The sequence below is a fragment of the Corvus moneduloides genome, chromosome 5, assembly GCF_009650955.1.
Source record: "Corvus moneduloides isolate bCorMon1 chromosome 5, bCorMon1.pri, whole genome shotgun sequence".
NCBI lineage: Eukaryota > Metazoa > Chordata > Aves > Passeriformes > Corvidae > Corvus > Corvus moneduloides.
Window position 1 is genome coordinate 23,681,934 of NC_045480.1, and position 23,402 is coordinate 23,705,335.

At 45.2% G+C, this 23,402-nt stretch overlaps 2 protein-coding genes across 2 annotated transcripts; one reads left to right on the top strand and one right to left on the bottom strand.

Moving 5' to 3' along the window:
- Positions 1-11,887: 11,887 nt before the first annotated feature.
- Positions 11,888-15,341, bottom strand: LOC116444675. Its single transcript, XM_032110317.1, has 2 exons — positions 15,157-15,341; positions 11,888-14,692 (listed from the first exon to the last, which is right to left on the bottom strand). Exons 1-2 carry the CDS (start codon positions 15,323-15,325, stop codon positions 13,815-13,817), a joined length of 1,047 nt encoding a protein of 348 aa, XP_031966208.1. The 5' UTR covers positions 15,326-15,341; the 3' UTR covers positions 11,888-13,814.
- An 868-nt stretch (positions 15,342-16,209) lies between these two features.
- On the top strand, positions 16,210-18,184 carry LOC116444676. The gene is made up of 2 exons (XM_032110319.1): positions 16,210-16,550; positions 16,992-18,184. Exons 1-2 carry the CDS (start codon positions 16,421-16,423, stop codon positions 17,906-17,908), a joined length of 1,047 nt encoding a protein of 348 aa, XP_031966210.1. The 5' UTR covers positions 16,210-16,420; the 3' UTR covers positions 17,909-18,184.
- Positions 18,185-23,402: the final 5,218 nt, after the last annotated feature.

A 23,402-nucleotide genomic window follows, 5' to 3' on the forward strand; every position in this document is an offset into this window, starting at 1 on the left:
GCCTGGTTTCTGCAGCCACTGTTGGACTGGTAGCTGGGCTGGTAGTTTGGAGGGGGGAGGAGGGGGGATGTCTCAAAGCACTGCGCTAAACCCTATGGCACTTGCCTTCCTGAGTGTGGGTAGCTGGCCTCCAGCCTTGCATGAGCTGTGAGTCAGTTACTAGTGAACAAAATAATAGCTATTGCTGCCTTTCTGGTTATGAAGGGAATGAGCGACACATCTGTCTCAGGTCTTTCACAACCGCCCTACAAGGCTGGCAGGGGGGTTTCTGTCGTTGCTCCTCTCACCCTGGGTATGATTCATACAGGGGCGGAGCAGCAGGGCAGGGGCCTCTGTGTGGTGGTAGTTGTTTCTGTCTCTGGAAAAGAGGAAGGAAACGACGATTGGTGTCTTCACTTGGTGTGAGGTGCTCACTTGCCTGCGTCCGCAATGTTTCTGAGAAGTCTCCAGTGGGCACCGGCTCCCACAGGCACCCCAGCAGCTCTGGACTGTGCCTCAGAGGATGCAAGCTGATCTGGGACAACTCTCACGCCAAGACCTGGGCATCTTCCCTCGCCCCCTTGGCTGCCTTCCCAAAATGCTCCATTGCTGTTCAGGTACCACAGAAGGGTGAGACTTTCAAAAGAGACAGCTTTGCTTTGAAAACCAAGATCCCTTGCAAATGTCAGCTGCCCAGGATGTGGCTGTGTCTGCTAGCTGTCTGCTAGCCATAGACAGGGCAGTGGTGGCCGAAGCTGCACAGCCAGTCTCAGGGTGTGAAAGGAGAGACCCAAGGCTGATACTTCTCAACCTGGCGGATGAATTAAGTAGAAGCAGCTGGAGGGAGATGTGTCTTATATGCCAAACCTCTTGTAACACATAAGCACTGCTGCATTTTCTCTTTCTTCGAAAACTCAGGTTTTTTTAATATATAAAATGCTTAGTGTCTTTCTGGCTATTACCTTATCACTTCCATTTATCTGTCACTGTGACGCCAGATCTGCTGCTTAAAGGCCAGTGTTGCAGTGTTCAACACAGCATATGTCTGAGGAAGCATTAAAGGTCACAGGATTCCACAAGAGCCTAATCTAGAACTTCTTATGAATCCTGGGCATTAAAATGTATACAGATATTTTAAATTATTATCTTGTATGTGGAATTAGTGCTGGTATCTAATCCATCATAGAATTATTGACCAACTAAACCAGAGCTGCAGCCTTGGCTCATAATTAGGGCTTTGGCTTAGACAATGAACTTTGCTGTTCAGTCCCACCCCATTTGGGCAGTGTTTGGCCAAAGCACGATCAGGTCAGTGGGGAGCTTGTAAATTTAACCAGGCTCTGGGCCAAGCCTGTGTCTGCAGCTGGGTGACATCTGGGCAAGCCAACAGCTCCAGTGGTCCCCTGCATGAGATGGACACATGGCAGTGACCTTTTTTTAAAGTGCTTTCAGATTGTGGTGCTGGTGGGTACTTTTGCATTTGTCAGGCTTGTCAGATGTTCCTGCTGGCAGGTTTGACCTGCAGAGTTTGCTCTGAATGGGTCTGTAATGCATGTTACGGGACTAGGGCTTTCCAGCATTTCAGTTCACTGAAGCCACAGGGAGCAGGTAAGCATAAGGGACAGAAGGAGAAGGGACAAGATATAACAAAGAAGTAATTGCTTTACTACTTTAACAGCTTGTAATTAACATAATGCCCTTTTTAATTTTACAGAACATCAGTATGGGATGAGCTAACATCTCATTCATCAGTGATATGTTTAGAAATTCAAATTCTTCCTGAGAGGAGTTGTGCTGAATGCTGGGAAGGTAAGTAGAGAGAATGTCCCTCCACAGTTATTCCTATCCCTCTTTTGGAGCATGCTCTTACATTCCCTGTAGTGACTGGACTCTGGGCTGGATTGATCTCAGTGTGTGCAACAGGAACAATTCTTACAGCCCTTTGTGATGGTAAAGATTTTTTTCTGTAGAGGGAGCAGTCAAGGGTACTCATAACAGTCTCAGGCTTACAATGCAGTACAAGACACAACTTAAGGAGATTAACTCAAGGAGAGGAGCATGTGAGTCTGCTCCATGTCCTTCCACAACTTTCCACCTGGCTGCCAAGAAAAACCGATGCACTGCCCTTGATTTGGAGCATTCTCAAGCTTTTGGCTCTCTATTGTGCAGCAAATATATCGCTGTTATTTTTCCCTGAATATCCACAGACATTCAAATAAATGGGGCATCTTTACTGCAGATATTTCCCTCTTTCATAGCTGACACATGCTTTTGGCTCCACTACAGATATGTCACAATGTAAACTTTTAGTTTACCGATGAAGAAATCCCATGAGTCTTGCCTAGCAAAAAATTGCAACTTTCCCAACCACACCCCATGAAGAATAGCTACTTCTGGTGCAGTTGATCTTTGCGATAGGTGACAGCCAATGCTGGTGAGTTAAGTCTTTGTGAAAACTGCACAGAAGAGACTGGAGGAATATCACTGCATTGTATATTAAATATATGAGTGAAATGACTTTGAGCTGAGAGCAGAAATAGCATATGTATAGCATTTGCTATAACAAATAGCAAAAGAGAGAACGTTAGGAAAGATCCAAGCCAGAAGGGGTCGGTTAACTGAGTTAAAAAGACTAAGCCCTGACTGTGGATCTGGGACAAATCACTCAGGGAATGCAATTGAACAATCCAGAATTAACAGGGCATTCACCAAGCATAGAATCTTAGATGTGTGCAAGGTAGTGCTCTGTATGGTGCCTATGACAGAAGAATCAAAACAATAGGAAAACTGAAGCTGAGACAGGATGCATGAAAAACCCCTGCCTTTAACTTCACAAAAGCAGTCTGCCGAGCTGCATGTACCATGACAAACATGAGAAGACTATTGGAATTGCCAGGCACGATGAGTGAAATATAGGACAGCAGTGAACCATGTCATGTCATTGGAGTCTGCAAGCACTGAGAGAGAGACCCTGGCATGGGAAGAGGAGGAAAGCAAAAGCCTGGAGCTCAGAGATGCTTTCACAAGAGCAGTGAACAAAGCTGCAGGCAGGGAGATGGGCTGAGTCAGCATGAATGTGAATGGAAATTACATTCATTTCTGTACAGTGCAGAGGTATGTAAGCAACTGTAGTGCTAAAGTAACCCCTGAAAAAATCCCTGGCCTGTGGAAAAAAGTGTTATGCCAGGGCCTCTGAGGACTTGCAGGTGCTAAGAATATAGGAAATAAAAGTCTTTGACTGGATATGGGGGTCCAGAGCTGCTAGTGCTCTGTTAAAGTGATGCTTGTATTTTCTGGTGGGAAATATGGACAGCGAGACTCTGAAGCACGACCCTGTTTCTGGTCTTGCCCTTGAGCAGACACAGGTTTACGGAGAATGGAGCCACACTTTCTCTGAAGCCCAAAGAGAAGGAGGTGATAAATCAGCCATTTTGCTGGAAAGGTCTCCCAGAAGCAGCAGCCTGAGAAAGCCAAGCTACAACCAAAAACAAAGTAGAGGAACTGTGTCAATATCCAAGGCGGCAGCAATGGGTCCACAAGGCCTTGTGACATCCCAGGGGCCTGTGGCAAGACCATGTCTGATGGCAAGGCTAACAGCTTACTGTTCCCTGTCTTGGCTGGGATGGTGGGAGTGGGCTGAGAATGAGGGGTGTAGAATTACAGGCCTTTGAGGGACATCATGTGGCCCATGTGGACAGAGGGTGCCTGAGCTAAAGCCACTAGTCCTGAAGCAGGAAGCTTGTGCCTCTATTATATGGTACTAAGAGATGGGTTCACCTCAGTAGCAGGTCCCACTTTGACCTGGTTTTAACAGGGTACGATGGGCTTTGGGACTGGGCTGCACTCAGTGGAGTGTGGCTGGAGCACCAAAATTTTCAAGAGAAGCTTGCCAGGATAATACAGCAATCACAACAAGAGGTAAAAAAAAAAAAAATTGAAGTAAAATAATGACAAGTTCATTGCGTGCCTCCATTGTGTGCACACCTTTACATGAAAGCAAGCAGCTGTGAGGAACTTTGCATCCCTGCAAGCATCTTAATGATTTGGTGCTTCCCATTGGGATGTGAGTGAAGGAGCCACAGCTGGATCAGGCAGTGACTGTGGTGGACTGAAGTCTGTTCAATCCTTGTCCTCACAGGTATTGTGCAGGACAGAGGGAAAAACGAGAGACAGAATCAAAGACCAGCAGGGTCAGACTCAAGTCTGCACAAATAGGTTTTCTGTCACTACTTTTATTTACTGGCTGTGTAACTGAAGGGAACTGGAAACAGCGTCAAAACATCAGCTAGGTAGATAGGATTGTCACTTATGGAGAGCAGTGCAGGAACTCCGTTTTTCTCTGTGGATTGAGGACCAGGGCACGGTGGCTCGTGCCAGACCTATTTGTACTCAGCTAAGAAGCGGAGATGTGGAAAGTTGTCATGTGCCTCATCACACCAGCTGGAGTGTGAAAACATCCATTGCATTGGACAACGCAGTCATATTGCTGCTTCTCTGTGAGGAATGAAGCTTGGCCTAGGGAGCCAGCCTGTAATACCATGCTTCCCACTGACCATGGCCAAGATGCTTGGAGAGCCAAACACTCCCTTATGAATTTCCTCTGCATTCAACTCCTGAAGGTTTGTTTGGGACAAAGACCTACAGGACTGAGGTGTCTCCTGCTTATGTGGTGACAACATTCTGGGTTTGAACCCATTAGCAACATAATGTCAAAAGAGCAATATGCCTTTCTTCTTGCTCCCTGTCTGGCCAGTTAAGCACAGCAGGTTCCCCCATCTGTTTCAGTCCAGAGGCCTCCGCTGTTGATCTTCCAACATGTGCAGTACAACCCTTGCAAAAACATTTTCCCTTCGCAGGCTGAATGTGTGAAACAGATCACTAAGAAGCAGGCCTGCATCTTGTGCCTCAGTGTGCTCCAGGTCAGTGAGAAAGCTCCCTCTTGATGTAGCAAATATTGATCAAATTGCAAAACCAATTTAATCTGTCAGAGGTGCTGCTTGGACATAGCAAGGCTACTCCCTTAAGACAAATATAAACTCAGACACTTCTACAGTGCAAAGAGGGTTAGGGTCACAGAATGAAAAATATCATCAAGCTGAAGGATAGAGATGATGCAGTCTGCTTAAGCTGACACAAGATGGATTTTGTGATCCTTCTCCACGCCCTTTGTAGGGAAACTGCAATACCGCTGGCAGTGTAATGAGAATTCAGTCACCTACCTGTGCTTCTGGGAGCTCAAGTCTGAGTCAATTCCTGGATGATCCAACAATGCACAGATTTAGCATCAATGGCCACAAAATTAAGCCCAGAGTAAATGGCACAAACAGGAATAATAATTTTTTCTTTCATTGAAGTGTCCAGCAGTTTGTTTAGCAAACTGTTTTTACTGGGACTGAGTACTTTTAACCTGCACTGAGTTTCAAATTCATGGACAGCTTGCACTTATTGCAAGGAATAATTTAGAGTTTTGAGGTGTATATGGTGTACTTAAGGGGAACTTAGTTCAAACATATGTAAAATAAGCTTACTGGGATTGTCTAGCACACCCTGCAGATGGGAACATCTGAAGAGCATTAGGTTCATAGCTGTGCCAAGACCACTTTATCAAAAAGTAGTGAAGAAACAATAACAGCAGCAGTGGGTGAAGGCTCTAACAATGAGAGGAATGTAAGGATGTGGTTTGCTCTCAAGAAGGTCTTCAAAGAAGGTAGGAGAGGGAAGGAGAGGAGAAAGGTGGGCTGCTGTAAGCAGAATGGTAGGAGCTAAAGTGTAGCGAAAGGAAATAGCTGAGGCTGTAAGAAGTGAAAAAAGTTACTGAGAACTGAAGAAAGCAGAGAAGAAACCATGTGGGCTGAAGGGATCTTTTCCTCAGCCCTGCAGTCCTGTTTCAACAAGGTGTGTCATGGTGTGGCTTGCAGCGCAAGAAGGTATTTGAGCCAATTTATTATGATGTTCCTGCTAGGAGAAGACCAATGTGATATCCCAACTAGGAAAACATTTGAAAAAAAGGGGCAACATAAGGAACAACCTGCATTTGCTGGTCAATTTGAAGGACTCTTCAGTGAGGTCAGTCTGCCACGCAGGAGAGTGCAGAAGGACATCTAAGGCCACCCCCAACCCAGCACTCCCAGGCAGAGTTAAAGGCAAAGTTTAATATGCTCCCTTAAAAAAGCAAAATTTGCTTTTTACCTGCACTGCAGCAGGCTGAGACACTCATGCATGGCCCCTATGCTGACCTCCCTACCTGCTCCTCTCCCAAACCTTGTCTAGGCTCAGGGCACGTGGCCTTGGCTCAGGGGACTGTGGTACAGGGGATGGGAGGAAGCGCCCCTTGCCCTGTGCAGCTCTGCCCGGGGGCCAGGAGCTTGGACCTGTGCCCACAAGAAGAAAGACTGAGCTCAGGAGCGTGTGGGGTGGCTGTTTCGGTGGTGCTGGGTCAGGAGGGCTGTAGAGAGAGGACAGAAGAACATCTGTGAATGCCCTGGGATGTGGGGAGGTGCCAGAGCTATGACAGCCAGTGACACCAAGTGGCAGCAGCCACAGCACAGTTGTGTTTGTGGCCGTGAAATTGCTGATATTTTCCTTGGTGCTTTGGAGCCTGCGTATTTAATACAAACATTATGGAACTGATAGGGAAGCCCAAGGCTTAGTGGCCTTGGGTTGCTAAAGGAAAGGTCTCCAAGATACAACCTCACCCAAAGCAAGTTTTACTTGCTTACATCTTACTTAGAAGCTTTTCACTCTGCTGGGACTGGAGCTACGGGTTTGCTGCCTGGGTTTGCTGAGGAGCAGCCTGCCAAGCATGCAACCATCTCATTTGTTGAGTGATCAGACTAAAAATCACCTTGTGCCTAACATAAAGTGACACAGAAAGCAAGCCTTCAGAGCATGTGCTGTAGGACTGGCACTCTCCTATGAAGTCCTGCAGATGTTAAAGTGACCAAGTGGCTTGTGGTGGCACAGGGTCCCCTTGGAATATGAGCTCTACATACCAATGGGGTTTTTGCAGGGTTTGCTTTGGCACAACATTACTCTGAGCATAGCTTAGAGCAGAGCTGCTGGCCCAACAGGTGGTGTTTCAGCATGTTTCAGATCCATGTGCCCAACTGTGTAGCACTGCAGAAGTATTGTCAGGAAAGAAGCATTTGCAGAATTGAAGAAACGTAAGATTAGCAATCAGCAGCTGTAGGCAACGTGGTCATGGGCTAGTGTTCTATCCTCGGCTTGCAGAAGTGGTCTCATGGGCTCTATCAACACCAGCCGTTTGCAGATGTGCAGCAGCGTGGGCAGGAGTCTGCTTCTGCCTCCCACCACTCCTCCAAAAAGCAAACCCAGAGGAGTAGCAGAGATAAATAGGTACTTTCTGACATACGATTCCTTTGGTCTGTTCCAGACATTGGTAAGGTGAACCATGCCCCAGAAAAGCATGCTGCTCAGCTGTAAAAAGAGTCTAACAACTTGCTCAGCACATCGGTGTCCATACTGTGATATCTGAAGGTGGGGAGATTCATTCCACCCTTGTCTACAGGACACTGGTGCACAGACCACAGCACAGCTTCTGGGACCCTCCCTGCCTTTTCTGACATGGGTCTGGTGAGTCCTGACCACAGCTACTGCTGCTGTGGTGCCTCTGTGTTGCAGTAGAATGAGTGAAGCTGTGTTTCCCAGGGATAAGTGTCTCAGAGGTGGATGAGTCCAACTCAGATCATAGCTTTTCACATTTCCATTATATTTTAAAGATCTGAGTATCTCTGAGGTCTTTTTGTTGCTCCGTTGAATTTAATTGAAATTTGCCAACGCATGAACAGGTTATTGGAGAGAAAACAAGCAGAAAGCAATTACATCAGCCTTGTTTTCCTATGAATTGAGGTGAGTAGAGTGATCACCTTATTTTTGTGCTTAGTCTGATCCCTAGGGAAAAATCTTTTCAAACACATTATTCTGCAACATAATACATGATTGAGACACTGCTATTGAAACTGTGAGCAGACATATAACAGATTTCTGCTTGCATTTACACCTTATTTTATGTTACAATGCCATCAAGAGGAATGGAGGCACTCGTCAGTTACTGTTTGTCTTTCTGAAGTTAATTGCGCTTTAAAGGGTTTTTTTTCCCCACCAGAGGCAGAACTATAACCTGCCAGGAATGACTTTGTGAAAGAAAGCAGCATAAAGGTATGATCATCTGTATTTGATGTAGGATCAAATAAAACTTGTCCTAGGTTACAAAGTAAGATGTAACCAATAGTATGTATTCTATGATCATCTTCACAAGCTGTTAAAGCAGGTGGGGCAGCGTTTGTTATCTCTCACCATGACTCATCCCTGATAACTCCCTCCAGGGGGGCTGTCTCTGTTTAATGGGCAATCAAGGCCCCACTGCAGGATTCATAGAATTGCATCATCCCACTGTGGGATACTGTGCCCAGGGGGAGCAGCCAAGCATTCCCACCTGGATATAATCCGGGGTTTTGGAACAGCCCAAGTAGCCCTTACCTGCTGCATTCCTAGAGGGCAAGAGCTACCACTGGACCTTCAAGTGAAGACCAGAGCCTTCTACAGGATCACTGCTTTCAACAGGGACCACTTCATCTGCACTGCTACCACCACCTTGACTAATGGGGTGTCAGCTTTTATCCTGATTCTGTCAGTGTTCTTGAACTATTGCATTTATTTTAATTTTCCTATTAAATTATAATTCTGATTTGCGATCTCCCATTGGTTTGTTTTCAACCTAGTACAAAACTCAGAGGAATTAGAGACAAAGATATGTATGTGGGCCTTTGGAGTATAAATCTTTGGAGTTCAACTTCTGCATCAAGATCACAACAGGGATATTCTGCCCTGTAGATTTGAGGCATTTAATCTCACAGCAGCCACTTCAGAGCTTTCCTGTCACACGGGGTATAAAGCTAGTTGTGATGACTTGATGTCAGATTTACGATTTAGTGAGACAGGGATGGGGTGTGAGAGATGTGCAGTGTGAAGGCACAGCCTGATGCTAATGCAATGAGTAGAGCCCTCCCTATTTAGCTATTCTCCCTCATAAAATGGTCCCTGTTAACTTTGCAGCTGGAATTACACCTAGAGAGAAACCCAGAGTTCATTTTAGCACTGAATTAACAGTGACATTTGTCTGCTCTTGGATTTTTAGCCATGATGTTTTTCTGCCAAAGCAGATGTGTTATAAGTCTAACCATTTAAATGAAGAATTGTTCATCAATTACTCATTAAGGTTAAGACTTTAAAATCTTTCACTACATGGTGCGGAGTGTTTGGGCAATCACCCTTGAGTATGTCCTTCTCTCTCAAAGGGAATGGAAATTATTAAACTCGGCACAGGTTTAGTGAGCTGCAGCATGGAAAGAGAGAGGCTCTGACACATCTACTCTGCAAACAACCGCATGAGACTGCAGTTTCACTTTTTGATGTGGTCTCATTACAGAAGAGTGTGCCAGCTGAAATATCAAAATGAAATACTATTCCTTTTACCTGGCTAAGCACTTGGTAATTTTACTTGAAGTTCTGAGGGAGGACAGCTGAAGCTGCTGCAGTGGGCATGATACCCACAGTTCAAGCAGTACTTTAGTCCATAGTACCTTCACGGAGGAGCTGAGGTCTTGCACCTGGTGTCCTTATCCCCTTCGTGGTGGAGAAAGAGAGGACAAGACCTAGATTTAGGAAGGACTAGGTCTTGTCCTCTGTGGTCCACACACATAAGAAACTGCAGTGAAATAGGGAGGCCTCTGCAGTCTGTGTGCCAGATAATGTTTGCTATATAAAATCTTCGGCGAGATTAGGGTGTGCTTCTATGCTTTTATCAGAAGGCTATAATGAGAGAAGAAGGGGCAGCTCTCAGATGCAGAGTCCCTCTTTTGATAGCAGAGGAACTTCCCTTTCCCTTACTGTGTGCATCTGTAAACCATTATGCTGAGCTGCTGCTAGGATGTGAGAATGGTTTTTATTATAAGTATGCCTAGTATGCACTTATAAATTATATTAATTTTGGCATCTTTCTTACCTATACTAAAAGTTACTAACAGCAGTCACAGGACTCTGGCTGCTGAACAGCTTCCCTGTTCTGTGGTCTCCAGCATATCCTCTTACTGCAAATTGTATTCTCCACTTTAACATTCACTAGTCCTTACATTAACCTTCTCCTGGAGTATTTCCTGGATGATAATTTCAGAACAAAAAGTATTTCACTGAAAAATTTTTTGTTGCCATTCTCAGCATGTGTCACCCCTCCTTCACAGATAAATACCATTGGGAAGGTGGTGAGATGTCACTGGGTTCAAGGTGATGAAAAATCATCTGTTTGACATAAATTAAAGTGACCTGGAAGTTTCTGACTTAGCCTGATCAATTGCAAGTGTACATCTCCAAGTCTGAAGATAAGACTCTTGGCTCAAGAGCCAAGACTGTGTAATCTTACTCCTCGTTTGAATTTTAAGTGCTGGTTCTTACCTAGGATGAGAAGAAACACCATCATATAAATGGATATCATATAAATGGATAGCTCTGTGAAAGTCTGAGTTCTGCACTAAAAAATAGTTGGCTACTGGGTCCTTTTATCTCCCACTTAACAGGAGATAATAGATCCTATTCAGTGGGAGCCTGACCATTTAAAAAGGAGTTAAGGTATTATTCTATACCACAGAACAGAGATAAGGTACCCCAAAATAGAGACAGGTAATTCGATTAAAGGATGTGTGAAAGTTTTATCTTTGCCAGGGAGCTAACCGCCTCAAAGGACTCAATCTCCATTGGATTAGACCACTAGTAAAACAAAGTTTACTTTGGAGTAAACTGCTTGGTTACAAACCTCTGGGTAAATGCTCTTGCTCTTTGATGAAGTGTGAAATCATTTACACCTTTTTGCCCTATATTTTGCTGAGTAGGAGTGTGTATGCATGGGTAGTTACCATGGAATAAATGACATGCTGTAAAGTCACACTGTCAATTAAATTTATTTACATGCCCATGCTTTTAGCCAGAGAAACACCCTGTTTCTGGATGGTGGGTGAGGAGAGGTGTGAGGAAGATGCCTTGTCAAAACAAAGCTGCTTCTGTGCACACGTACTAGGAAAATCAAGTGGGTTTGAAACATTATGGTCACAAATCGTGTGCCTGCAGGCTTCCCCATGGTCTTGGCTGTCTCAGTCTGCCTCAAAGGCAGCACGTGGGGTCAGCCAAGGAGAACGGGAAAGGGAAGAGACTGCTGGCAGAAATGGGAGATCAGGTGTTCAAGGTGATATCTTCAATTCAGGTGCCAACACCCCAATTAAAATTGATAGACACCCGGATCCCTTCTTCAGGGTTTGTAAACACAAAAAGAACAATAAAAAATATTATTGCTGGCTTCTGCAGGACAAGGTGGGGAAATCTTGTGAAAAAAGAAAAAATCTGGGCTCACATCAGTGCTTACAGTATGGTTAAAGGTGTAGTGGTAGGCATGCTCCTGAATCTTTGGGCCAGGAAAGATTCTTTCTTTGTTTTCTGCACTCACACTGGGCTTGGCTGTGCTCTGCCTGTGGGAGTATTACCATGTGTTGCAACACTAGATTTTTCAGCTTAATTTTGCTGCTTAGTTTTCCTCCAGCAGTCTTCAGAAATCTTAATTTTTCCTGACTCCCTGATTGAAACGAGACAGGTAGTGACACTTCTGCTCAGGTTAGTATGAGCAAGCCCAGCAATGGGGATGTGCTCAAGGGGCTGAGGAAGGCTGGGAAGCTTTTCCTGGTTAATGAGAGCTGCTGGCAGCACCCGATGCACCACCGCCCTAGCCCAGCTTTTGCAGCCACTGTCACAGAAAACTAAGTAAATGAATTGTGGGTTTGGGTTTTTTTCAGCTACCTTCTTTGGGTGACATTAAATACAGGGGTTAGTGGTGGGTGTTAAAATACTCTCCTGGTTCTGGAGCTTTTTCACAGGGGCTCAGATAAGGTGGGTGAGTTTCTTGTGTTCGGTGCCGATTGGTGAATAAACTCAAGTATACTATGTGGCTTAACCACAGGGACCTGTTTTCTTTCTCTGCCGGAAACACCTGCCAAAAAGGCTGTGTTCACTTGGGCTGTACAAAGAAAAGCCCCAAATGAAACTTCCAGCCTTATAGCAACAGGTCAGGAGGTGATACTCAGTACACTGGTTTAAGGTCAAAGCATCTCACTGTGCCAGCTGGATATGAAAAAATTATGGCTGTTAATTAAAACAGAATATCAATATAAAGGAGCTATTGATGCTTTCCTTTGCATAATTACCAAAGAAATACCCTTTACTCTTACTGAATTGGCTAAATTACAAAAGAATACCGTTGCACTCAGAAAGAGTACATATTTATTATCTCTCATATTTAGAGAAACTAAATATGTGTGGAGAGTCTCCCTTACATGAGGAGAGTGATTTATGCTAACAGAAACAGAACCTGAGGGTAACTGGGGACCTGGGTGGGGTTTTCTTAACCACAGGAAGTAAGAGCTCCCTGGTCCCTCACCCAAAAAGCCACCTATTGGTCTGTGGGGTTGAGTCCCCTGGAGACAGGCGATCCAATTGCCATAGTAACTTCTAAGGATCAGTTGACTGAAAGTGTACAAAAGGCTGCTGGTCCCCCAGTAGTGCATCAACACATTCTGGAACCTGATCAAGGCTCCCTGATGACCGTACTGGTGGATCCAGAATCACATTCATGAATATGAGCGAGATGACTGAGACTCAGCATCACAGTGTGCTAATTCTGCAACAGCTTGTAGTAAAGCTGTAGAAGGGGAGCTACCAAATGTATGCCAGGGAATTAACAGATTGTTGTCTACTGTCACAGCTCTGTTTCTGCAGAGTGAGCTTCCTCTAAGTAAAGATCCTCTTGGAAACTAGCTGGAGGACTGAGGAGTGCAGTATGATGCTGGCTGTTTTCTGAATACCTAGTTGTCACCTAGGTAGCTCCTGAACATGCTGATGTGAAGCACTACACAGGATGCCATTACTTCAAACACCCTTATGTATGAAAGGTGACACTCAACCTTGTTATGATTGTGCTTCTCAGATACTAGTCATTTAATCAGTGTTAAAAGTCTAGCAAATGCATCAATTACAGAGTGAGGGTTTTTTGTGTTAGCTATGTCTTTATGTCCTCTGCCACTTTTGAACTGAGAAGGGCCAACTTTGATATGTTAGCCATGCTTCAATTAAAGGCTACTTTTGATCAGTATCCAGGTTTGATACATCCTTTCAAGAGGGATTAGTGAAGGATCCTAACAATTGTCAAGGGGAAGGCTTCTGTAGGTAAGGAGACTGAGACTGCAGCAGCAACAGGTGAGGTTGGATGCAGCTGCTATGGAGCTGCAATTTGGACAACAGAGTTCACTGCTGGTGTCACATTATCACCAGCTGTCAGTTAGCTTTACTTCTCATCACACTAGACAGTAAAAAGAGTGCAGGGTTGTAGCAAGTTACATTGTCACCACTGCAATGAATGGCCTTTGACCAGGGGGTAAAAAAAAAAAACCAACCTAGAGAAGTTCTTGAAAGAAAACACCATTTAATGTAAGATTACACAAGGTCAAAATTCAATCAGAACAAACATGCTGAATACCATATGCACTGCCCCATAAGTCCCAGTTTTAGAACCATGACACTTCATTCTCAATACCACCACAGGTGTGAAGTCACCCTCCACTTATTCCTCCCCTTCTCTCTAACTTTACAGAGCACTGAAAATTTAGTCTGTGAAAAGCATAAAATTTGTGAATTGCAGAAGATACCCCCTACTATGAAAGTGCAACAGATAGACAGAAGTATGTCTTTTTCAGAATCTTCACCACCACCTTGCCATTCTATTAATCACTTTGTGGGGATGCCCATGAGATACTGCTGTTATGGTTCCCCAGCCAGAAGGAATGCACGCCATACTGGTTTGGAGGAAGTCCAGCAACCCTAAGACCACGGCGGAAGACAGCGAGGAACTCCCTCTTTGTCACAGCCAGACTATTTGAGTGCACAAAGAGAGGGCCCTCTCCCTGTGGCCGTGCTGCCACATAGATACGGAGAGCTTCAACGGGACATAACCACATCTCTTTACATAATCTTAGTTGGACCAAATACCTCTGCTGGCCCATTTGAGATGTATGCAGAAAAAGGTTTGCACTCCCTTCCATCAGCTGGAGGTCACTCAAGTACAGGAGCTCTGGCTGTGCTATGTTTTGCTGATTTGCCACCATCTCTTCTATATGGAGTACACCAAAAAAAGCTACAGTAAAAATGGCACGGAACAACATACACTCATAAGGAGAGCTACACACAGACTCCAGAGTTCCCAGGAGAAATCGTAACACTTCAACTGTTACAGGAGAGTATTCATCATTTGAACAGCGAGTCCTGCGTTTCAACCTTGACATCATGGAACAGATAACAGGATCTGGAAGAGGATCAGGATGATCTACCATTCTGGAGATGAAAGACAGTCCTTTCATGTACATTATTATTTTTGTGGGAGGCACATTCTGGGACTCCATGGCAACCAGAAACTCTCTCAGTTGTTCGACTGGAATTGGCCAGACTGCAGACAGAGCCATGCCTTCTCTAAAAGAAAGAAAGTTTTTCAGGCCTTCATGGTAGACTTGCCATAAGTGGTTGTCTCCCGAATCCTCCAGTAACAGCAGAGCCTTCAGGGGCCAAGGGCCAAAGGAATGCTTATCAGGAACCTGGCTGAGCTTATCTGCTGAAAGAAAACCATGTTAACAATGGCAAACAGAAGCAGATAGAAGTTCCCTCCCTTTCAACATGCTTCAGCCTTTACTTGAACTTTTCTGAAAAAAGCCTGCCCATGCATTCTTATGACTCTCATGAGCAGTTTCCAGAGCCAGAGCACAGAAGGATTACATTCTCAAAACCCATAAACCCCCACCCATTTGTCTCTTTATAGGAACATCTCAAGCCTGGTGACAGATCTGACACCCTGTTGCAAGGTTTCTGTGACCTCAGACCTCCATCAGTGGGCGCAAGTGGCTGGGAGTGACAAAGCCACCGCAAGGTAACAATATATTCAGGAGTGCACAGAGGTCTCAGAAGTCTTCCAACAGTGTGGTCAGACCCCATGGAAGAACCTGGCAGGACTCTACCCACCTCCTCCACCACTCAGCCGCCCCCCGGCCCTCCCTGCCCTGCCAAGGGCACACTCACCAGCTCCTTCCCCACCGCCAGCCTCCAGTCTACTGGGACCCCGTGACGTGGTGCAGCCATCTGGACCACACGGCAGCCACCCCATACCGGGCTCCTGCCGCAGCAGTGCCAGCAGTGCCCAGAAGGGTGAAGGGGAAGCAAGCAGATCGATCCTTCTTCTCTGCATCATGAACAAAACAGCAGCCACGCAGTGAGAAGCACAAAACAGCAACTCCTCAGTGGTGCCACTGTGCTGCCCTTTTATACCTTGGCCTTTTTATCCAAATTGGAACGCCCCCTTTATGTGCCCTTCTGCGACTCACCCCGAGCCTGTGCCTGAGGGTCCATGCAGGGGTCCTCCTATCCTGCTTCCTCCACTCTCTGCCCACAGGTGTGCGGGGGAGTTACCTGGAAGATGGGGCGTCCAATAGCTGGACACTGCCTAAGTGGCCTGTTATCGCCTCCACTGTGCTGCAGCTGAGGGCTAAGGAAGGAGTAGAGGGTGTGTCTGCAGAGGGTCTGTTTGTCCTTGGCCCTGTTCTTCTCCCCTGCCAAAAACCTGTGCCATTTTGTTACTAAAATGAGAGAGCTGGCAGCAGGGGAAGGTACAAACACATTACAGGTCTCTATGATGGCCAGGAGTAATGGTCAAATCCTGAGGGAGCGGGAGCTCCCCGGAAAGGCGGTTGCTGGGGTCCCTGTACAGCTGTCTTCAGAGGGAGACCAAAAGCTCAAGCTGTCGGCTTGAAAAATCTTAGGATTTTTCAGGGATAGCTACTGTGGAAAGACAGCTGTCTCGTTAAACTGTGCAGAAGCATCTCAGTGCATTGCCTGTACTTCTCAGCGAAGGAGGGCTGATGAGTAAATCAGAACGGAGCCAGCTGCCCTGAGCTGTTCTCTACCAAAGCTTGAAACCAAGTCTTGCTGAGTCCAGGAGAACAACTGGGAGGTAACACAAGTACTTATCTCTCCTCTTTCCTTATCTCTAAATCCAGTCACATTCCAGACTCTGGCGGAAGACGTAATAAACGACTGGACGTTTCACACCTTCCAGTTCTCAGGCCACTCCCGGCTTCGCACCCTCTTCTCGCATCGCCCAGGGCAGCGCTCCGGACCTCCGGGGCTGTTCTCAGAGGAGGACGCTGCGGGCGGCCCCGGGCCTTGAAAGGGCCCGTAGGGCTCAGCTCTGGCAGTCCTCGTTCGGGGCAGCCGCTGCTCGTCCTCCTGCCATGGCCTGCGCTGCCCGCGCTCCGGCCGCGGCCTGCCGCCCGCGCTCTTCTGGGAGATGCTGGCGCTGCTGGCCCGGGAGCCGGGTATGGAGTGGCTGGAGCTGAGCCTTGCTGGGCAGGTAGTCACCTCCCCGCCTCGCAGACGGGAAGCACCGCGGAGCGGCGGGGGCGGAGCGGCGGGGGCCGGTAGGTGCGGGCCGGGGCCGGGCCGCTGCCGAGGGGCACCGCATCGCCGGCGGCCGTGCCTGCTACCGGGCAGGGAAGGATGTCTCAGGGGAGTTTTCCCTCCTGGGCTGGGAAATAATGTTACCTACTGGCGGGAGTGTGCTGTGTGAGCTTTGTTGTTGTAATTTCTGTGAGCCGTCTCTTGGTTTAAAAACTGATTTTTATTTGTCTTCTCTATTACTACTCTGCAACCACGGAGTGTTACCACATCCAGTGCCTGATATCTTGCTTGCTTCTCATTTGAAAAATATCTCCGGTGCAGCTGTGTGTGAGTTGTCTATCAGATAAACTCACAGCATTGTCTGGAGGTGTAATGCGCTCAGGAGTACTGTCTTTATTGCTGCTTAAGTAGTGTGCTTGTGCCTCTTGTCACCATATGCTAATGTGGATCTTCTCTTGTAGGAAGCGAGATCAGTTGTCATCAAAAGCATTTATTGGGACCTTGTCCTCTGAAGACTTTGTCGTTGCTGGAGCACTCAGGGGATAATAGGCTTTGGCAGGACTACCTCGAAGGACTGAAGAAATTCCTCGTCTTTAGGGAAAGCATGGGAATGCCTGCAGCCTGGCCAATTCCAACGGAGCAAATTAGAGGATTTTTGGCTGTGGAATCTAATTATTCCTCTTCGAAGACACTCATATACATGGCAGCACTCTCTTATTTATCAAAATTGACCGGTAACTCTGATCCTCTGGAAGATCCTATAACCTGTTGCATGGTGACAGGGTTGAAACGTCGAGCGGGTATCCTGAGGGATAAATACTTGCCTGTAACAATTGAGATGTTGCGATCTCTCTTAGGAGCTCTGGAGTCTGTGTGCATAACTCATTATGAATGCTTACTGTTTCGTGCTTTATTTACTGTAGCTTTTTTTGGAGCACTTCGAATAGGAGAGATGGTGGCAAAGCACCGTAATGTACTACAGCCTGAGCTGTTGTACCTGAGTGATCTCCAGCTGATGGAGAGGAAAGTGTTGCTTTTTCTGCCTTATTCTCCTGTGGATCAGGAGAGACATGTCATCAGCCTGGCGCTGTCTGGAGAGCCATGGGTGTGCCCTGTTTTGGCCCTCCGGAGCTATTTGACAGCTCGTTCACAGCTGGAAGGGCCACTCTTTGTGCACTCCAGCTTTAGGACTGTAACGAAGAGAGAGTTCCTGGCCGTTCTCCGATGTGCCCTGCGCCTGCTGGGGCTGTGTCCGGAGCAGTACGGCGTGCATTCCTTCTGGCTGGGGACTGCTGTCACTGCTGCGCGCTGCGGGTATCGCGGGGAAGATGTCACTCGCCTGGCAAGATGGCCCTGTATGACCCCAGGAAGATTCTAACCGTGGAGACCAACAGGAAGATAGAAGCTTATCTTCTAAATCGTCTCCTTTATGTAGAGTCAGCTTTTAGTTATATAGTTTCTAGCCTTTGACAGGACTTTAATATTAACACCTGAAATTAATTTTGTACCTCACAGTTGGGTGATCCTAAGTTCACTCAGAACTTGCTTGTTCTGTCTGTATTTTAAGGTGGGGGAGAGTGTCAAACCTTTGTGCATAGACTGCATTTTTGTCTTGTATGGTATGAGATAATAAAATACTGCCTTTTAAAAAACAGTTTCTGCCTACTAGTACTATTGTTGCTCTTTACTCAGAGGAAATCATAATCTTGGCTTTGAGAGCAAAGAATGTCAAGCAGACTCTGAAGTTTTGAAGAAAAACTTCTGAGCTTTTAAGGTAATAGTTGTAAAGAAGAAATAGTTAAATGGTGTTATCTTTTGGCATAGCTGTACATTTTTAACACTAACATGACACTTAGGTCAAAGGAAAGCTACATTATTAGCCAAATAACAGACACCAAAAGATGATCTTTTTAAAATGTTGATCATCATAAGATGTTCAAAATGATACCTTTTACTGTTTAAATGGATGACAGCAACTTCTAATCAAACTCTGCCTCTGAAAAGATTTCATTTAATCCTCTAGACTCAATTCCCTCTGAGCATAATTAGCTTAATCAGTATTTTAAATAACAAAAATAGCACATGGTTCACCTAACAGTTAATGATTTCCTTAGGATGTGATACTTACTGTCTTTAATTTGACCTTCTTTTTTCCTGAATTTAAAGTTACTTTTTAAAATTGAATTTTCAGCCATAACCATAAAGTACAATGGCTTGAGTATTTCTAATTTTGGTGTTAATAGCATTTGTAACACTTTGATAGCCTGTGGTGGAATATATTTTTCACCGTATGGCTGGACTGGGACAGGAGTTGGTGAGTCAGTCAGTCAGTCCTCTCTCTGAAGACTGTGGTGAGCAAGCCTTTTTTGATCACCCTTATTACTACCGCTGCTTCAAACCTGGACTATGATTATCACTCAACAGGCTGGTTTTGTGTCTTGCTCTGCCCTATACCCTTTTCTAACAAAATTCTGGGCAACAGAAAGATGGGACCTAGATGAAATTTAATGCTAGCTTGACCTCCATGTGGATAATTAGCCATGATGTCTGAGACTTCTTGTTTTAGTTGAAATACACCCTGTCCATGCAGGGCAGCACCTATCTACTACTGACTACTGTGCATGGTGTTGAGTTCACTGTGGGAGTTAACTACAGTGCAGCAACACTTCTGTGGTTATGCTGATATCAGAGATATCAGCTAAAAGGTCAGCTAAAATCTATCTTTTTCATTACTTCGCTTTGTTCACTTGAATTGCTTGCTTGTACAGTAATTTCTATTTCTGTGCATGAATTCTAAGTGTAAATAGAGCTAAAGTAATGCAAATGTCGCATCTCCCCAGGAGTTATTCTGAGGTGCCCACCAGCTGCTGCTGCTTGTTAGACTGAGCCGATACTTAGAACATACCTACAGAAAGAAGTGTTTTGTGCTCTGTGGAACCTGGGTTTTTGCTGTCCCACGTGTTTGTGATGTGTCTGCTCACTGGCTTGTGCTGTATCTAGGCAGGCCAGTTTCTAGCACTGTCTGTTGCCTTCTGTGAAAGGTCTGTGTATTGGCTGTATGTGGCACGGGTTTAGTACTGGTGGGAGGGGGCACTACGAGGGTGGCCTCTGTAGAAAGAGGTAAAAGGGGCTGGCCCGTTCATATTTTTGTTTCCCAGTACCCAAATATTTTAACAGTGAATGTGCCTGACCATTTAACTACCTGCTAGGACTATTCAATTTAATTGATTTCAGCAATAAATTGTGCTTCCCAAATGGGGATACAGGAAAGTTTTTTTGCAAGTATTTTAGGAGTGCAAATAGTTGTCCTAGCAGACAGGAATGGCTGTATTAGTGCTTGCACCTTTAACATAGGTGCTGTTTTGAAAGCTTTTAGGTAAGTCTGTCTTCTGGGGAAGCTGGTATTTGGCAAATAAATGCCATGATGATCAGGAATACCGGGAAAACGAATGCCTGTCTTATCTGTAATTTCTATGTCTCTGATACATGAAGCAGAAAAGAGAATTACCTTTGTTCTTATTTCTGCCTACATTCTGTAGCTATAGCCAGAGCTTTTGATCTTGTACCCCTCCTATGTGGAAGTAAAACCTCAGAAGTAGCACCTCCTGCCCCTCCTCCACTGTCCTGGGTGTCTGCAGAGTTGTTCCTTTCACGTATTCTCACCCTTCTTTTCTCTGGCTGCAATTACATCTGCACAATAACTTTCTTCCTTCTTAGATATGTTATCACAGAGTCGTTACCGTCATTTCTAATTGGCCCAGGCTTGGCCAGCAGCACGGCTGTCCTGGAGCCATTTGGCATTGGCTCTGCTGGACATGGGGGAAGCTTCTGGCAGCTTCTCACAGAAGCCACACCTTTAGCCCCCTGCTACCAAAACCTGTCCATGCAAACCCAATATACTAGTTGTTTTCATTTAGCTGTTCTAAAGAATAGAAACAGAATAGATAATAAGAAGGGTATTATACTTTAAGTTGTAAAATGGGGAACTATTCCAACTCACATTTTTGCCTAACATGTTAGTTAATGGTTTCATGCATTTTTATCATGTTAGCAGTGAAAAGCTAAGCATACTTACTCCAGAAAGAGCTGAAAAACTCCAGTAATACTGATGACTCTCTGCTGTGGGAATTCACTGTATTACATGCAGATACTGGTGAATCATTCATATGGAAGCTTGAACTCTTAAAATTTCTAGAATTTATAATTGTTGAATTTAAGTAGTTAGACTCTTCAAGAATAAAGGGGAAGCAATAGAATCATAGAATCACAGAACTGTTTGTGTTGAGACCTTAAAGACCCTCTTGTTCCAACCCGCCTGCCATGGGCAGGGACACCTTTCACTTGACCAGGTTACTCAGAGCTCCATCCAGCCTGGCCTTGAACACATCCAGGAATGGGGCATCCACAACTTCTCTGGTGAAACTCTGGGAGTACCTTACCACTCTCAAAGTAAACAATTTTTTCCTAATATCTAATCTAAACCTACTGTCTTTTAGTTTGGATCCATTCCCCATTGTCCTGTCACTACATGCTCCTGTAAAAAATCCCTCTCAATCTTTATTTTAGCCTCCATCTGGGTACTGGAAGGACACAATTAGGTCACCCCTAAGCCTTCTCTTTTCCAGGCTCAACAAACCCAGTTCTCTCAGCCTTTCCTCACAGGAGACGTGCTCCATCCCTCTAATCAACTTGGTAGCCTCCTCTGGACTCACTCCAACAGGTCCATGTCCTTCCTGTGCTGGGACCCCAGAGCTTGATGCAGGGTTCCAGGTGGGGTCTCACCAGAGCAGAGCAGAGGGACAGAATCCCCTCCCTGGCCCTGCTGCCCACGGTGCTCTGGATGCAGCCCAGGACATGTTTGGCTTTCTGGGCTGTGAGTGCACATGGCTGGACCATGTCCAGCCTCTCACCCACCAGCAACCCCAATATATTGCCTTGAAATACTGGCAGAAGAGAAAGAATGATAGAACTATGTGTGTCACAAGTCCCATGCTTTTTTCCTTATGTATAGCTTCCCACAAAGAACAAGTCAATTATCCATCAGTCCAGCGTAGACTGTACCTCAGTCATTACAACCACTGGATAAGGAGCAGCTGTCTTGCATGGCAATGTAATATGCTCCTTTTGTTAGAGCCCAGGAGTAAAGCCAATATGGAATTTGTTGTTATAATTGTTCCATGTTCTAGCAATGCTCTTATACTAGCTCTTTTCTACTGGCTTGAGGAACTGGTTCTTGTACTTTTATATACATTTCCCAAAAGCTGCAATAACTGCAGGATGACTGTAGGATAGTCTGACTTCTCATAGTTCTGTTATAGCTATAAACTACACTAATCCCTCTTGCATTTTGTCCAACATCTTGGTTCTGTTTCAGAATAAAATGCACTTCCTTAAGCTAAAGGCAGCTGAGCAATTGGCAAAACTACTTCACAGCCCCCTGCCAATTGTTGGCAGGCAAGGAGCAAATGTTTTCCAAAGCACACAAACCAATCAGATAATATGTAGTTACAGTAGTAATTTAATGTTAAAGCACTTTTTTTTGGCCTTAACATCTTTTATACCTCATATCACCTTCCACAGTACTTGAAAAATAGCAGCTACTTAAGCCTGTAAGATTCAGGTCAGTGTTGTAGGCTAACACTTGTAGATGGCAAATCTTATGTCTTTATTGGCAAAATAATTTTTTTCAGCCCACTCAACCAATGAAAAGATGTTCCTTGATGGTGGCTCCCTGTATTACCACTTTAGCTTCTTTTTTTCCCTTGGAAGAACTTAATTTCAATACATTCGTTATGAGTTGAAAAGAAGAAAACAATATCATGTCTTTGGACTATTGCTTGGAATTTTGCAAGTTAAAACCAACAGTATGAATACAGCCTCTCTTCACTGAGCCACTGTGTTTACATAGACTTAAGAAAAGGGTTGCTGTCTTCAGCTGAAATGACGGTGCTTTGTTCCCAAGATATAAATGACACTCCTGTGCCAGAGTGAGTGTAGCTGCAGAGTTTGAACAAATCAGAGATTTACTACAATATTTTGCTCAAGAGGAAGTATTTTTGCTTAAACCACAGCGTAATGTAGGTGTGTTCATGCTAGGACATTTTAAGGAATGTCAGTACCCATGTGCCATAAGATGTGTCAGTAGCTAAACCCATGATTCATCAAAAGTTCTTTTCCCTCAGAGATGAGTAGTTGCTGCTGGCTTTATCCCACAGGGAGGTTTATTTGGGCCTAAATGCATTGTGCTAATTTAGAGTTGTGACCCCCGCCACGTAGTTGTGCCATATTTTGTGTTGCAGGGTGGATGTGAGCTTACCAGGAAAGCATATGTTTTCTGGAAGTGCTAAACCCTCTATGCAGATACTCCTGTGGATGTGATGAGTTTTAAAGAGATGTTCCCATCCACCTCTAAATTTTGGAGAGAGATGAAACTTTAGTTTTGAGTTAGTGTCTAAACTGTTGCCTTTCAATCTTTCCTCTTCAGATAGTGGTTTAATCTCTGGGGTTTTTTGTGATATGCATACAAGCTGGGGCACCTAGAGCTGTCTTCAGTCTGCAGTGGTAGCTGGGAGGCTTCCCTCTACTCCAAAAGCTGAGGTAGCGGTGCTGCCTTCCATGGCTCAAAAGTGATCATCAAGAGGAAGATGTTTGACTCTGTCAGCACACTTGTAACTGTGCGTAGGAAGTCTTCTCTAATTCAGTTTATTTTGGAGCATCAGGCTGCCTATCAGAGCAAAGTAGTGATTTGTGTCTAGGCCCAAAGGTAGTCTTTTTGTAGAGCACAGATTCTGCAATTGGCCATTCAAAGGCATGCTACGAATCCGGACATTATCCCAATGAGAAAGAGATGTGTATAAAATAGCTTTCTGATA